This window comes from Ambystoma mexicanum, chromosome 1p (genome assembly GCF_040938575.1).
Source record: "Ambystoma mexicanum isolate Mex_15411 chromosome 1p, UKY_AmexF1_1, whole genome shotgun sequence".
Classification (NCBI taxonomy): Eukaryota; Metazoa; Chordata; class Amphibia; order Caudata; family Ambystomatidae; genus Ambystoma; species Ambystoma mexicanum.
The window spans coordinates 1,110,845,313-1,110,863,274 of record NC_090921.1 but is presented as its reverse complement, the minus strand read 5'-3'; the positions used below and the strand labels follow the sequence as shown (position 1 = coordinate 1,110,863,274).

Sequence of the window (17,962 nt, the reverse complement as noted above, 5' to 3'; positions counted from 1 at the left end):
GAAGGTTTAGGCTTGTGGGTGCGCCATTTCACTGGGACATAGTGGTTTATGATGTTTGTGAGGGGGGTGTTGAGTTCTTGGAGAAGCAAGTTGCAGTCCTGGTTCATCTGAGGTACATCAGCCCATGTGAGGTGGAGGTTGGTGAGGATTTCTGTGAGAGTTGCCACTTTCCACACAGTTCTTGAAGGATATGAATGCTTAATTGCTTGGTTTCCAATGGGTTTGCTTGAGGGGTGTGGTGTGACTAATCTTAAAGGGGATTGGTTGCCAGATGTTCCGACCAGTCAAGCGGAATAGGAGAGCTGTGATGGAGGGTAGGCAGGGCTGTGGTGATGAAGTCGAGGAGATTACCTTTGCTTTCAGTTGGTCCTTTCAAGTGCTATGTGTGGTTCAGTGTGTCGAGTAGGCAGGGGAGATTCACTGATAGTCTTAAATGTACTAACTACGCATAATGTTGCCACTAATAACAAAGTCAATAGTCCCATGGAATTAATTAGCAGGGGATTTTAATGTACCATTTGAGGATTTGGTTCTTATTGATCCTGGAACCAATCTTATGTACGAAGTAAGTGGTATCCAAGTTCTGATCAACTTTTGTTTGCAATGTTTGTGTTCCTCAGCAACTAATGGCTTTTTGCCCTGTAATGTTCGTGCTCACCCTATGTTTAGAACAGCTGGGCTTCTTCTAGAAATTACTTCTTTGTTTTTTGTGCGCATTGGACATAACTCTCTTGGTCTGAGGTTGTTACTTGGCTGAGGAGCACCAGATTTTCTACAGAGCCATCACACAACAACCATGCCTTGCCTAGCTCTGCCATTCGCTTCTCATCTGCTCCATAGTTCAACACACTGTCCCAGAAAGCCGTATGATGCTGTGTGGCACGTGCCAACACTGAGAGTGTCCAGGTTGTGCCATGGGCATGTTTCTAAGACTCCAGTGTTGCTACTACTGCCATTTGAGCTCCGTTTGCCCCGGGCACCTCATCACTCTGGATTTTCCAGCTATTTTGCGTTTTTCCTCTTTCTCAATACTCCCCGGCCCAACCCTTCTCACTGCGATTGTCTGGCAAGTAATAGGCAATGAAAACGTCTTTGGTAGGTGCCAGCTGAGTGACCTGTGGTTTTAGAAGTCAGCAGAATCCTTGAAGCAGAATCTTAAGCCAGCTTGAGAGGTCACCAGAATGGAAATTGATGTACATTCTGACACTTCACCTGCTCCTTCCCCTTTCCATCTGCCACCTTTTTTTTGTCTTGTTTGAGGGTCTCAATAGGAATCGGGTTTTAGGATGAGGCTGCTGGAGGAGGAGGAAACTATGCAAGGTGGAAAGTCAATGCCAATTCTATATTAGTGATTACAGGAGAGTGATCTGACATTAATGAGCATTCAACAGTGGAATCCATTATTGCACATACTAGGGATTTGGTTACACAAATATAATCTGTACGTGACAGTGAGTTATAAGGAAAGGAGTGAAAGGTAGAGTCTAGATCAGTTGGATGAACAAACCTCCATGAGTCAACAGTGCCAATTTCTGCTAAACATTTTGTAAATTCAGTATGTGATTTACAACATTTGAATTGACATGGGGATTTCCTCTCTAGGAAGGGGTCAATAACATTACTAAAGTCTTCACAGATTATCAAATTCAGGAGATCTGCTTGTAGGATCATCTGCTTTGTTTCGCTCCAAAACTTGGGATCGGGATTAGTGGGCCCATAAATATTTCAAATTGAAAAAACTTGTGAGTTAATTGATAATTTATCTAAAACCCATCTACCACTCTTACCAGTGTCTTTATGTAGGATCTGGTATTTGGTACCCTTCTTGATTAGGATAGCCACTCCATTATGTTTACCATCTGCCTGACTGGCTATCACCTCCCCTACCCAAAATCTCTTCAGTTCCATGGATTCCTGTAAAAATAAATGCGTCTCTGACAAGCAAGCAATAGTTGGTTTAAATCTATTGATGTGAGCAAGTACCCTTTGCCTCTTAATTGGGCTATTCAGACTTTTAACCTTCCATGCCATACATCTCAAGGCCACAATCGAAGGGAAAGTAATAATATAATATTAATAAAAGATAAACATTTAAAATGTGTCCATAGTCAAAGTGTTTCCCGCTTATCAGAGAATTACAAATTCCAGAGCAAAAGTAGAATTCCAAGAGTTGTTATAAAATAATAAAATTGGGTGTAAAACATGAAAAGGAAAAAAAGATCAACACTGCAACAACTGACAGTAGGGTCTTATCGGGTAGGAAATCATAGCTTGATGTTGTTCAAGACAATACAAATGAGAAAATGAAATGGATCAAGAGAGAAAGACTCAAAAATCTGAGTTGCAATGCCAAGTGCCATAAAGGGGTGTGTGCGCATCCCACATAGGGCGAAACAGCGAGCAAAAACCAGAGAAAATGTCAGCTCCACAAAATCATTAGGTTGACCGTTCTATGGGATGATTATTCCAAGGAGATTTCTTTAAAGTGAAACATGAGGCAGAAACCGGCGAGGAAGGAAGGAGAGTCAAGTATGACTGGCGTTGCCTGTATCCATATCTTCCATCTTTTGTAGTCTTATGTAGTTCTTTAAATCAGCTGGGTCCTCAAATGAAGATGTTTTACCATTAATCGTGACCTTGAAAGTGCAAGGGTGAATCAAACCGTACCTGGCATTTAATCGCTTGAGCGCAGGATGGTATTGAGAGTAGGTCTTTCCTCCGTTGAGCTGTGATTTTGGACACATCTTGTGAGATAAAGATCCTGTGGCCATTCCATGTTAGATTGTTCCATTCCTTTAGCTTTCTGTAGAATCAATTGGAGTTGAGTGTATTCCAGAAGCAGGAAAATTATTGTTCTTTGTGCAGTTTTCTTATATGACTCAGCCCTCTTAGGTCCAATTCTGTGAGCCCTTTGAATATTAAGGCCAATGGGCGGCTGAAGATTCAAAATGTTTGGAAGGGTTTTCTCAAGAAAAAGAGGCACATCATCCCCTTCTGCTCCTTCTGCAAAGCCAAAGACTTGTAGACTATTTCTGAGGTTTCTATTTTCTAAATCTTCATTTGGTTTCTGAAGGGTAAGTATGGATTGTTCCATGTGAGCAACGTTCATGGCAACGTCTTCAGCCACACCAACCCTTTTCTCAGCTTCTTCTATTCTGTTCTCAAACCTTATCCATCTTTCGTCTAGTTGTTTAAGCTTGGTGTTGGTGGTCTCCATAAAGGGTTTGAGTGCCCTTATTTCCATTAGAATAGTCTCCATGTTTGATTCCAAGATTGTTTGAGTAGGAGGAGAGGAGTCACATTTTGGCCTTTTTGAGGTGGCCCCTGATGTTTCTTTGTTAGCTGAGCCTTTTTTTAAAACTATTTTGCAAGGACATCTTGGGAGATATGCTAGGACCACATAGGAGACTTAATAATGCACCAGGTGAGTTTAAGTCCGTTCGTCTCCAGTCGTATTTAAGTATGACAGTTTCTTCTTATTATTATTGAGCACACCGTTAGTGGAACTTTGATAAAAACAGTAAATGGTGCAAAGCGTCACACTATGTACATTGGTCCACAGGAAAACAATGTGCCGCCCCTTTTAAATAAACATGTTGGGGTTTTTAAGAATTACATATTTGTTCAATTAACTAGTTGTGAAAAGGTAATTCGTGTATATTCTCGATAGCCAGCTTTAAAGCAAATGCTGAAATAGATGTTAAAGGTTGCTTCTTTAATTAATGCTAATCTGATGAAATGTATTCTTGAAATAGAACCAATAGCAGCCTACACAATAGGTTCTAAATACCTTCACATCCGGGTTTGCAGCAGATATGCTGTTGTTAATGCACCAGAAGTAATAGCTCCACAACCATTAGGCATAAATTTGTTCTCAAATTCATAAAATGGTACAAAGGAGTCACTATTATGAGTGGAAAACATAGTTAGTAAGCGGCTGCCCTTGTTGTAGAAGAAAGTCGTATCTCGCTGAAAATACGGGCTACATCAACCTTCCGACCTGCAACCCGACGTAGCTGACCAGAAATGCAGCACATTCCTAACTTGATGCCACTGCGTCTGGCCTCCTAGATGTTTGAGAGGGGTTGAAAGCATAGCCAAGACCCCTGAACTAGGTTTTTTACAAGCTCACTATTTTGAGAAGGCCCAGAAATGTTTTCTTTTCTAGTGAACTCAACTGTGAGGGATGTTCTATTCAGAAAAAGGATTGGTTACATTTTACTTTACCGTAGCTTCCCCGCCGTTCTGTTGGCCCTCGTCATTGTGTAGGGCTGCGAGGCAAGCCTTAATTTTGACTCACCGCAGTCATGGATTTTTTACTCCACACGTGCATGCGAAGGAGCCGGCATAGCGTTGCACTGTGTACCGCGGTCTCACCAGGTATTACCTGCTAACAGAGTAGGGTCAGTAAATGGAGCAGTCTCTCAGGGCGTTGACTTGTGTGCACATTTGTCTTCTTTTTCACTGTTTCTGGGCTTTTCTCATCTTTTTAGCTCACAAAGTGAATTCCATGCTCTAGTGAAAACCCGGCCTCGCTCTTCTTCCCTGCACCTCCCATAATCCCCTACTAATCGTGCCAGAGTCTTCTGGAGGGTATGGGCATTTAACGCTTCGGGAGACTTCTGGGCAAAGTGTGACTTGGGGTTTCACTATACATAGATAATTGTATGGTCAGCAAACATTTTCAGATTATAGGTGTCCCTTAAAGGGGCAGCACCATAGATTGGCTTCTTGTGACAAGACCTGCCACACAACTTGGATTTGGTGGGTTGAGCCAGCGGATCCTCCCTGCACCTCTCTGTGCCCTGCATCTCTCAGTGAGGTGGGGGGGGGGGCATAATCCACCCTTCACCCCAATAGTTAGGCTGGGGGCTTTGTAAAAATACCATGCACAAGAGTAAGTGGCAGAAGAGATTGACTGTCATTTGTGATTCTATGGATGGTATTGCTCTCTGGAACTTTAGACTATTGTGGAAGAGAATTCATCTGGTGCTACTAGACCATATATTTACTTATAGGGGTAGTCCAGCTAAACATTTTATTTAAAAAATAGATAGGCAACATTAAATAAAAATACTAGCACTTTTTTTTTAAACTTCCTATGTAAAATTTTGAGCTATTCAAGCTCAAAATTCGCAAAAGCAAGCACATGGGCGCATCCATTTTGTGAAATGGATGCCCGCCTGTGCTGGCTTTTGCTTTTGCGGCACTAATGAAGGAAAAGCCAGCCAGCTGTAGTAAACAAAAGCTACCGCTGGGTGGCTTTTCCTTCATTGGTGCTGTACGCGGAGGACGGGGACCGGAGACCAGAGCAGGAAAGCTGCAGCTGAATCTCGGTAAGTGCTATTTATTTTTTTAAAAAAATAAGCACTAGCTGGGTTTTTTTTTTCTAAGTTTTCCCGGCTGGAGGAGCCCGTAAAACCGCAGCTTTAAAAACGTTGTTTTTTTTTGTTTTTTTGAGACCCAAAGTGATAGCCACAGCAGGTAGAAACACAACGCGGTTGTGTTTGAAAACGCTGTGGTATTTCTTTCCGAGTTTCTCAGGCTCCGTAGGAGCCTGAGAAACTCGGAAAGAAAAACCGCAACGTTTTCAAACACAATAATGTTGTATTTATGTGTGCGGTAGCTTCAAAAGCGACCGTAAACATAAATACAACGTTTTTAAAGCTGCAGTTTTATTTCTAAGTTTTCCGGGCTCCTCCAGCCCGGAAAACTTAGTAAAAAAAACGCAGCTAGTGCTTATTTAAAAAAATAAATAAATAGCACTTACCGAGATTCAGCTGCAGCTTTCCTGCTCTGGTCTCCGGTCCCCGTCCTCCGCGTACAGCACCAATGAAGGAAAAGCCACCCAGCGGTAGCTTTTGTTTACTACAGCTGGCTGGCTGTTCCTTCATTAGTGCCGCAAAAGCAAAAGCCAGCACAGGCGGGCATCCATTTCACAAAATGGATGCGCCCATGTGCTTGCTTTTGCGAATTTTGAGCTTGAAATTTTACATAGGAAGTTTTAAAAGAAAAAGTGCTAGTATTTTTTTTTAATGTTGCCTATCTATTTTTTTAAATAACATTTTAGCTGGACTACCCCTTTAACAGTTATTCTGGAGGTAGCGTTTATAGGCATCGTTATTTTCTAGGGTATTCTGAGTGGGAAGTAAAAGTGATATTTTCCTCAGAAATAGTTAAATCAAAAATTCTAATTTGACTCTGCATACCCATACACTTTGCCCTTCGCAGAAAAGAAACATTTACGTTTGTATCTGTGTTGAATCATTAAAGTTAGCAACATGTAGCTGACCCATTGAGAAGGGATTACACTGTTTTCAAAAAAACAAAATAATCCTAATACAGTTGGGCATTGGGAAAGGTAGCTGGTTGTAGATGAACTGTCTTAATAATATAAGAGGATGTATGTTATTTCTTCGAAAATATTTCAACTAATGGAGATTCCACTGAAAAAGGAAATCTACTTTTTACTTTTTCAACTTTTTTAAAAAAAATAATGCAGGGGGGAGAGCCCTGCAGTCCCTCCCCACCCCTCCCCACCGATCCCCACCCTAATTTATACCCTTAGCCCACACCCCACCTATTATGCATTACACATATACCATTCCCCCTACTATTTTCGGTGAAATTAATTAGGTGAAATCTCATTAGGTGATAGGGTATTCGAAGAAATCTACGGTAACAGATATAAGAAACGCATGTCTTAAATATATATTGTTTCCCTTGTTTAGTGCAGGATTTCTATTATATTTCAGTTGTATACAACCATTTATTTGAAGATGGATCATGAATTGGAGGCCTCGTTGATGGATGCTGAAAGCACAAGTGCGGCCGGAACCAGAACATTCCTCTACTCAGGCGAGTTTCAAATGTTCCTTTTTCTTTTATTTTGTGACCACTCAGTTCCTCTTCAGTTGTAGCCAATTCATTCTGGGAGTTGGAAGCTATGACATTTTTACATGTATGTGGTTTCTTGGCTGTATTCTCCCAGACCGATTATTTGAGTCACTGAGTTACTGTGAGCAGTTGGCTAGAAAGGAGGACAACTAAGAGAAAGGAAGACATGGAGATTTTCTTTTTGTTTGAAGTTACATTTCTTTTCTACAGTCTTTAATATTGTTGTAGCTTTAGTAACAAATCTCCATTTTTTGGTGTTAGAGAGGGACTTTGGAAGAAGATGAGCAAGAATTACCTGCTTGAGGGGTCCAGAATGGTTCTACCTTTTAATTACTCATATTAGATCCATCATTACACTAATATCACCTGAATAATATTATTTCTTTGCATTTTCAATGAACCGCAACTTCTAAACAGGGGGAGTCACTGTAATGTCCTTATGGGTTTGTATGCAAGACGTTTGTAGATCAGATGTACTGGTGGCAGCTTAACAAGGTTAATTGCGTTCCATATTGTGCATAGAAAGCCAACGTGTGCCTTTTAATCTCATGCCCTATTTTCCTCTGGCACTTACAGCTGTCCTTCCATTGTACAATGCCATTATATCCTGTTGTCTGTTGCTAAGGACAAGCCACAAAACATGCACTATCGACAGAAAATTCGCTTTTGGCAAGAAATGGTGTGTATGTGGCAGGATGGGTAAAAATTATGTTTTTTTAAAAAAACAAATGAAGATTTTTACTATTTCAATCAGATTTTTGTTATTTATTAGCTCTTTGAGGAAAAATCGTTCTAAAAGATACTATTAATCACACAAATTGGGCAGGCTCTATTTCCAGATCATTTGCTTGACTCCTTTGTACCAGAGTGAAGCCTTAACTGTTGAAGATTAGGAGTTGGCTACGATTTTGGCATCCAGGAATCCTCCTTTTATAATGAGAATAGAGAACTTCAGTGGGAATAATGTAAACATTTTATGTTTGCTGATGACGATTTAAATAAATGCACAGCAGTGAACTGGTGGAAGCCACTTAAGCACTTGAAATCAGAGACTCTTGAAGTGATTTCTCACTTTTAACACCAGTAACTTCTATCCGTGCTGAAAGAATATTTTCTTCCTGTTCAGAGGGCCTTTTTCTGAATTATCCCGGTCAGAGGTTCAGAGAGACCAACCAGTAGCAGATGTGCAGGCTCCATTAGACAAAGCTCACTGATAAACGTGAAAGACTTCCCTCCAAGGATGGAAGGAGACTGGTTTAAGACCCTCTCACAACCACAAACGCACCAAATAAAAAGATGGTCCACACATTGTATACTAATAAAGTTAGTATCTATAAAAGTAAAGTAAACACACTGGGCCTGATTCACAGAGCGTTTACCTATGGTATTGCGCCATTATACCATGCTTCTGTGAATCAGGCCCACTATGTATAAATAAAAACACTTATGTGTCCTAAAGGGACACCTGGCACACTTTACAACCCAGTAAAACAGTATTATACACATAAACATACACAGTTTCAGTTTAAAGTGGGCAGGAAAGTTGGGTTAAACTCACAGTGCTGCTAAACATAGAGTAAATGATTAAAATTCAAACAAATTTTAGAAAGTCCAAATCTAGTTCCTTGACGAATGAACACACAGAGTTCAAAAGTAAGTAAATGTAGAGGAACAGGTGGGCACATCATCCCTAGCTCCCGCCTTGTCACCTCTGTCATGTTGGAACAGCAGGAGAAGAGCCCTATGTGGGACACCAGGTATCATCCCACAAGTGTATGAGAGACGATTTGCACTCAGACAACTGTATCGAATGTACCCTCGTAGTGAGAAGGTGGAAGGATGTCTGCACACACCATTGGACAGCATAGAGCTATAAGTGAAATCTGATAAGAGCAGAGTGACGCCATGGAAGAAAGATACTGAGACGCACTGAAACAATGTGCAAATACTTGAGAATAAAGATGTAACTGAAGTAACAAGAGAATAAAGATGTAACTGAAGTAACAAGGGAAACATGTAATCAAGATATGAAGAAATCATATGTTTAAAGAAGATAAAGTAACCTGCTGATTAATAAGTGTATATATGCAGAATTGTAAAGTAGACTACACATATAGAAGCTTGCTGCAGAGGAAAACATAACTTAACTAGAGCGGCCGTGATGGAAAGATGGACGCCAGACTCGAATTGAAACCAATCCAGCTACCTCAGAGGCAGATCGGGGCATCAGAGTCAGGAGACACTGCAAAAACAGCTTTGTGGGAGGAATGAAGAGGAGTCTATTGGCCTGGGATAAAGGATGCTACTTCAAAGAATATTTGTAAGGCATAATGGGAGTCAAAAGGATAAGCCATGTACGTAAGACATATTTCTCTTGGATTAAGCAAAGAAGAAAACATCTGCAAGAGCTAAGTATTAGACAATTACAGATGCAGAAAACCTATGCAAGATGGAGTGAGCAAGTCTCCAAAGGCCAATGAGGGTAATGCCACCCAGCTCAATTGAATCAAATAGCAGTAAATCGGTCAAAATTGACACATTTGTGGTCTCCTCACAAGTGATTCAGAAGTCGAAAACAAGGGCTATTCATTAAGCCCAAAGGAAGATAATGGTGTGCCCGCACTCCCTTGAATGTCCCAGAACAGAGAACAGGCTTCGAGGTCAACTACAAAGGGGAATTCTTAGCTTAGGGCCTGACCGATGAGAGATGATGGACCAATTGGCAAAGTGGGGAGTAATCTGATGTTACTCTCGGAACCTGAGTTTCGTTTTTGCTTACATGCTGCTAACAAGGCAAAAGTCCAAGGTTGTGAAAGCATGCCAACCAATCAGAGGGTCTATGTAGTAACATGTTAAACAATGTTGCATAGGCCAACCCGCTGGCATTTTTCCGTTATAATAAGTGTTATACGTATTTAGAGGTGGTTCAAGGCACGCCGCCAGATAAGGGGCATCCAGTAATATTGTATGTGTATATGTTCCCTTAACCAATCCTTCCCTTCAATAGGTTTTACAGTTTGCCACATAGGATGGCGTCATAATTTGGTTGTGAGTGCGGGAACTACTGTTTGGTGTTTTCCACATTGCCCTACTTTATTCCTTGCTAATAATAAAGTACTACTTTGCCATATTCTTTGAGTCTGTCCGGTTATTTGGGTCACCCCCCTTTTTTCTAAACAGAGATCATTATTGGTAATTCTATCTAGCACATGAGATGCTTCAAGGTGCTAGAGCACATTTTGGTAGCGGTGTAGTTGGTTCTGGCCTAATCGACCTAGGCCCAAATCTAGACTCTCAGAGGGGGGTGCTGTTGCACTCGAGGAAGATGGCCGTCTGATTCCTGAGCTCCGTAGCCCAGCGTTGCTTTCTTCTAAGGTTCCCATCCTAAGAGTGCTGACACTGCTACAAATGTGCCACTCACCCTCGGAGATAACATAGGCGCGCGATTGCTTGGACTGATCCCCAGCGTCTGTCATCCCGAGACTGCAGCGGCACATCATTTTCTGCTGCCCTGTGGATGACCCAGTGAGTCTTGCCCCTGTCAGGGAGCTGTTGCAGCTATAGGATCCTTCAGCGCGTCCTTGCAGTGCTGGGTGCAGAGCTGTCCTCCTGGCGGTGGACATCATGGACCAGCGACCCAGCACTTCAACACAACTGAGGGCACACCCCGACACGCCTTCCGTGTTGCACTCCAACCTGCATCAACTGCATTAGCCAACACTATGACAAAAGGTGCCAGTAAAAAGCAGAGCTCCATCAATATATTTGTGAAAACTGTGTCCAAACCGACTGAAGACAACACCTGCGCAGATGAGGCATCATGCAGCACACCAACTCATCACAAACCCGGCAGACTGCACCATATGATGGAGTATATGCGGGAGGGAATCACTGCCCTTCATGCCAAACTGGATGATCTGAACGGTACAATCCGCTCAATCAAGTCACGCATGGATCGATCCGACGCCCGTATCACAGAAGTGGAATCTACAGTTGGGACCACTGAAGATGAGTTCTCACACTGAGAGCAGATGTCGCCTCCCTATCGAAGTAGGTGCTCTCGATTGGTAAAAAGAACGACAATCTCGAGTCCATATCCCGAAGTAATAATCTTTGGATCATAGGGGTACCTGAAGACAATATCACAGAGCTGAGGGAGGAGTTCATGGGCCAATCCCAAATTGTCGCCACTCTTCACAATCGAGAGAGCTTATCGTATGCTTGCTCCCAAACTAAAACCTGGCACCCCACCTGGCCCAATTATTGCACGGGTGCTTAATTACTGGGACCAAGATGCCTTGTGTCGAGCGGCCAGGGCCAAAGGGGAATTACTACTGGGCTCCAACAGGATCCACTTGTACCCTGATTTCTCAACGAGTGTGCAGCAAGAGGGAAAATCCTTCATGGCCACCAAAAAGAGGCTTTGTGATCATAACGTGAAGTATGCCATGTGTTTTGTGTTGACCCAGACAGATATCAATAGTTAGTACATCATTAATAATGACGCAAAACGTAGTCTAGCTCCTTCTTCTTTTATTCCATAATCATAACTACCAACTGTCTTTCCTTCCCCGCCAGTTCCTACCAACCCCTTCCATTCTTCCTCTGGACTATCCTTCTAAATTCTGTTCAGCCACTGTTAAGATGAATTTCGGAACTCTGACCTGGTGGGCAGAGGTTCAGGAGGCCAGCCTAGTTTCTTGGAAAAGGGTAACCTTCTGGACAAGCCAGACCAATCAAGGTAGCTTGGCGGCGGTCAAGACTAGGTCTCAGGAGGGGTGAGGGTGACTGAAAGACTTCAATGAGTACACAGAGTATAGGACAATTACAAATCACTCCCAGCCAGGTGTAGATATATTAATAATACATATACATTTATTTCAAGGCCTTTGAGTTTCAACACACAAATCAAATCACAGTAATACTATGAAGCCAAACGCAATCCTATCTAAATACATATATACAAGACCATTAGGGTATAAAGGGTTAATGTACGAAATGGGTCCACAACCTAAAAGGGGAAGGAAACGGGCAGTGCAAATAGTCTTTAGTCCCTCCAACACACTCCTAACTAAGAGGCAGTCCAATCCCTAAGAAGAGTGGAGCCTAATGCTCAAATGTACATGTAATGCCAGGGCACGCGGTAGTTCAAATGGGCAAAACGGGTCCTCTTCAAGGGTCTGTAGCAACTCAGGAAGGTGGGTGAGGCGATGAAGAATAGGTTCCCACTATTTGAGGAGGGTCTCCACTTGCAGGCAGAGTCGATTCCGAGAGTTGGGAATAGTTCGCTATTTAGCACTAGCAGTGGAAAGGAGAGGGTTCCCCAGGTGCCTCTCATGTGTAAAAATGGATGGAGGTGCTAGGGGCCACCGGTTAGGGTTGCAATTACTCACCGACCCCCGGCGCCATCCGGACCAAACTTCGGCAGTCGAGCCCCCTTTGGTTGCAGGTTCAAGTGCAGAAATTTGGAGGCTCTGCGGCTTTCAGCAACGAAGATACAGCGATGATTCCCAAACAGGACAGTGGCGATTTCTCCGCTCCTGGTGGATGGATCAGGCCAGTTTCACTGCAGCAGGCTGCAGGGGCGAGAGGGGCACAAATGAAGCGCACCTGCAAAGGTCGTCACCACGGCTGGGCGACACGGTAACCACGTATGCTCCGGTTCGGGCGCACTCATCACACTTCAGCCCTGGGAACGCCAAGTGTACAAAATTCGGTGTGAGGGTGCCGTGAACACAGAGCTAGCGATATATCAAGTATCGAGGGCCTCCTCAAAACGGCGGCGGTATCAGACCACTGATTGGCCCAGGGACACTCTGAGAAGGCTTACTTGCAGGGTTTGATGAAGGTGCCGAGAATAGTATTCCAATGGGTCAAAGAGTCTTTGCAGACCTTCTGGGATGACCAGATGCAGAAGGGTCCCGCGGGATGACAGCGGGCTCAGGGTGCCAAACCTTCCAGCGGGTCACCAGTGGTTCCTCAACTCGACTTCTTAGTTTCAGGATACTTGGATCCTATCCTTGTTCAGTGAAAACTTCAGAGATCGACATGGTATGGGTGTTTGGGGCCTTCCCTTATCCAGAATCTCCTTCACGCCAAAACGAAGAGGACCCAATGGGAGATCTGCTCTCATACAGGCATACCATACGTGGACCAATCACGGACCACGATGGTCCCAGGCATTCACAGCACTCCAGACTCTCTGGCAACCAGGGTGTGTATTAGAACCAGACGTTCCAGCCCACATCCTGGAGGCACACACACAAGGCATGCAGAAGCCTGCAAAAGCTTGCCGTTTTGCGGGAGAATACATGCCCAAATAAGGACTGGCCCGGGTCGGCTCGACCTGGGGAAGTGAAGCAGCAAGATGGCCAAAGGACAGGACAAAGAACCTCGTTGCATGGCCATTTTGGAGCCAGGCCACCTATTCATGCCACCGGTTAGGGTTGCGATTCCTCACCGACCCCCGGCACCATCCGGACCAAACTTCGGCAGTTGGGTCCACTTCGGTTGCAGGTTCAAGTGCAACAATATGGTGGCTCTGCGGCTTTCAGCAACGAAGATACAGCGATGATTCCCAAATGGGACAGTCACGATTTCTCCACTCCTGATACAATATATCACTTCATGTGGCGTATTCCGATAACTTCTTAACATCTGCGATATTGCTTGTGTCATGGACATAAGATCTGTGTTAGCCTTCTGACGGGTTCATTTTTTCGTGGCCATAAATCACTCCAACATGTCATTGGCCTGTGGCCACAAGGGTGTCATCTTTTGATGATTAAAACCCAAATGTGTTGCAAACCTTTTGAACTCCTGTCCCTGGCAAGGCGGGCCATTGTCAGTTTTTACTGTGTTGGGAATACCCCACTCACTGAATAACTCATCCAGTACTGCCACCACATGGTGAAATGCCATTGATACCACATGTTTGACCACGGGAAATCGGGAGTACTCATCTATGGCTACCAACAAATGACCTCCTTCTTCTAATGGTCCATACAAGTCTATTGACACTCTCTGCCAGGGCCCATCAGGCATTGGCACTATTTGAAGTTTCTCACTTAATGCGGTCACTTGACAATGTGTACAGTGTTTCAGGGTATCTTCACTATCATATCCATATGTGGAAACCACACTTGATTCCTCAGAATCTTCTTGGTGTTTGCAGTTCCTCTATGTCCCTCATGTGATATCATGACATTAGCTTTCCTCAGACTTTTTGGAGCCACCAATCAACTTCCCCGGAGCAATATTCCCTGATCCGTTGTGGCCAACTCACTTTGTATTCTTGCCAATCTCTGCAAATCCCTCCTGTCCACCTCTCCGTATCCGAACCGCTCTGTAGCCAGGCATCTCCACCTGTTGGTCTTCGTAAGTTGAATAGCCGCTTGGATAGTAGGATCAGCCATACTCGTCTCTGTAAACAGCTCTTTTGTGATGGCTGGGGGAAGAGCTCCTGTAGGCGAATACCCCACCGTTCTATTCGAGGAGGCATTTTAACCTAGGGATTTCCAAAGAGGGACAGAAGAGCCTGGTGGTCTGTAATGAGCACAAATGTTCTTCCGATGACAAAATGGTGAAACTTTTCACAAGCCCAGACTGCAGCAAGGCTTTCCCGTTCAGCTTGCGAATATTCCTGCTCAATGGCGGTCAAAGCTCTGCTAGCATATGCTACAATGTGTCTGCCGAACCTCCTTTTGGGATCTGTCTGAGCCAAGATGGCACCCTGGCCAACTGGACTGGCATCCACTGTGACTTCAGTATCCCACTCAGGATTAAAGTATGTAAGCTGGCGATCGCTGGTTAGTTCACTCTTGATCGTATCAAAGGCCGCCTGACAAACTCCATCCCGTGTGAACACGGAGTCTTTCCTAAGCAGTTGTCTGAGCGGATTGGTCAGCATTGCATAATTCGGGAGATAATGGGCACAATAACCTGCCATTCCTAAGAAAGATCACAGTTCAGCTACATCTTGTGGAGCTTTTAGATCCAAAATGGCCTTCACTTTATCTGGATCTGCTCTGATCCCTTTGTTAGAAAATATGTGTCCAAAAAAACGCAGACTGTCTTTATTGATGACACACTTTGGACCATTCAGAGTGAGACCATTGTTTTGTAAGATAGTACAGACCTGTCTCAGTGCCTCATCATGTTGATCTTGAGTATTGCCAAATATTAGAATGTCATCACTATAATTGAAGGCGTTGATAACAGGTGCAATGAGTCTTATTGTTTCCTGAAATATTTCAGCTGCTGAAGATATGCCGAAGGTAAGGCAATTGTACTTGAAAAGACCTTCATGCGTAGTGAACGTAGTGATGGGCCTGGATGCCGGGTCAATTACTAGTTGATGGTAGCCCTGATTCAAGTCTAATTTTGAAAATCGGGTAGCTTGGTTAAGTCTAACTATCATGTCTTCAATGTTAGGCCCAGGATGTCTTTCTCTCTGGATCGCACTGTTAGGAATTCTCATGTCTACACAAAGGCGAAGTCGCCCATCTGATTTAGGCATCTCCACCAAAGGAGATACCTATGAAGTGGGACCATCAACTCGTTCGATGGTATCGTTTTCAAGTAATTGCTGTAACTCGTGGGATACTCTTGCCTGGAGATGAAATCCTATTCGTCGGGGATGCTGAGGAACAGGACGAACAGTGGGGCAATGTGTAGATGTATGACGGAATCTTTCAACATACCGACACCTTGGAACAGCTTTGGAAAGGCATCTTTTAGCCTATTAATATCTAGTTCTCTTTCTGACAGGGCTTGCAACTCATGAGTTTGTGGAGGAAACCCTTGTATTACTTCAGACTGGTCTTAGCAAATGTTAATGAGTTGTAAATCAGTAGCAGTTTTGCAGCTAAGGAGACACCTTCCCGCCACTGGGCTGTTTATGACGTGTATATTGACAGAAACACACTGTCCTCTGTGAACTAGGTCACACGAAAAATTGCCATTTACATATTAGGGGCTGGGCCGCACCCCACTCGAAGATTTGGGCTCTTGACGTTTGCAATGGGAATGCGTTTGCTATGACTTCATAAGTCTTCTCATTCATCACATTTACAATGGCTCCCGTGTCAATAAGAAATGGTGAATGCTGACCACCTATATGCACCGTTACCCTCAGAGCAGCATCATCGTTAAAAGTGTCATCCATGAGTCTGACATATTCTTTACTGTATCTATCATATGATATTGATCTGCATTTAACTTTTCATCTTCAATTGGTGGATTTTCATAAGGATCTCTTAATAATGTCTCTCTTCCTTGTCCCTGATGTTCCTATTTCCTCTTGATGTGACTGCAGATTCTGATTGTGTTCTTGGATCTCACATTCAGTAATTTCCATCTGCATGTTTTCCATTGCCCTTATGAATCCTGGTTGTGCATGATATATTGCTATAGCCCTATTAAGGTTAGGGCGTATGCTGTCTCTTTCTTGGTATGACCTTCTCAGCATGTCATACCTCCTGTTTGGCAATGTCTGTATATTGGGCTTGTATCCTGGTAGCAACGGGGTTCTTTCCCTACACATCGCGTGCACATCTGACCAAGGGCCAGACATTGACCTTTATGTGGAAATTCATATCCACATTGATAACATTTCCTTTCTGGTGGGTTTCTGCGATTGCTATTCCATGTGTCTTGACAGGTTGACGTGCCTGAATATCGTGATTGTCCTTGCACGTTTGGTCCTAAAGCAGCTATGATATATAGTTTCTTTGGGTTTTTGATGTTAGCCGCCTGTGTGTCAACTCTTTCATATACTCTTGCCAGTTCTAGGACATCTTTCAGAGAGAGTTTATTTTTTAGAAGATGCTTCCGAAATTGCGGTGATATGCATCCTTTAATTACTCTCAATCTAATTGCTTCATCGTCATTGAAGCTTGCAAATTTGCAATGTGTTGCTTTCCTTTGTAGCCGTAGAACAAATTTTGCAATGGTTTCATGTGGCGCTTGCGTGCACTGGTTAAATGTGTAGCGTTCATAGTCCCTATTGGGAGGGATCACTAATCGTCCACTAATGGCAGTAACTAGAAGTTGATATGTTGTTCTTTATTGAGTCGGTACAGTCTTAATGACACTTTTTACCTCTTTCCCTACTAAATTTATGAATATGTCCAGTGTGTTCGGAGCATCTTGATTTCCTACTGCCCTCAGGAATTCCTCAAACTCATCTATCCATTCTTGCCAACGCTGTCCTTGATCATCCTGTGGCTCAAGGCTGAATGGGTTAGGGCGGCGTAAATAGCTAACTCGGTTTGTCGGTGATCCAAGCGTATTTTGGTTTGGTGTTGCATCTCCACTTGAGTTACCACAGGACATGGTTGCCTACCTTTCTATTATGTGGTGTCAGTTCTTTCCTATATTTCTTAAATCTGCGTATATTTTGTTACTTTGGGAACTTGATTTATAAGTGTTTTAGAGGTGAGCGCTCCTTTGAGTTGTGGCGTATTTCTTTTAAATTATTTTCCGATTTGTACACTTTAGCCACTCTATGCGTGTAGTATTTATTAACCATGCATGTTGTTGCGCCTCGTTATTATTTCTCATGTTTAATCTCAATTTTCGCTCGAAATACCATTGCGTTTGCAGTATTTGATTGATTAAGCTGTATTTATTGAATCCGTATCGTAGTAGTGCAATACATCTGACTTCATCTGCTTCGTAACATTAGTGAGGCAACATTAGAAATGTTTTCATTCGCGCTTGCTGCTTTTTCATAACAGCATTTGTGGTGTCTCTTAACTGAAATAAATATGGCTGCACGTTTTCTTACTATCTTAGGTCCCTTCCTCTGAAGTTGAGGTGACGTGGCTTTGGCACTGGCTTAGAATCTTAGTCCTCACCCCTTAGTGAGTAGCGCAGCTTTTTAATATTTTCAAAGATGTTAATTGACGATTTCTTGCACAGCAGCGTACTGCTATTGTTTATGACTAAACACTGTGATATAAGTTGTGCCAATCAAAAAATTAGCACGGTGTGGCTTTTATTCTTTGAGGACTTAGATGTTCTTGTGTGGCGGCAGCGCAGCGCGTCTTACCGTTTCACAGTC

General features: G+C 43.3%; 1 protein-coding gene across 1 annotated transcript in view; it reads left to right on the top strand.

Annotated features, from left to right (window-relative positions):
• The window catches only part of LOC138448884 (zinc finger protein 567-like), a 271,408-nt gene that overhangs the window by 41,326 nt on the left and 212,120 nt on the right, over positions 1-17,962 (top strand). The window contains exon 2 of the mRNA XM_069604727.1: positions 6,756-6,858. Within this exon, the coding sequence (XP_069460828.1) occupies positions 6,780-6,858 (79 nt within the window). The 5' untranslated portion in view covers positions 6,756-6,779. The remainder of the gene's footprint in view (positions 1-6,755; positions 6,859-17,962) is intronic.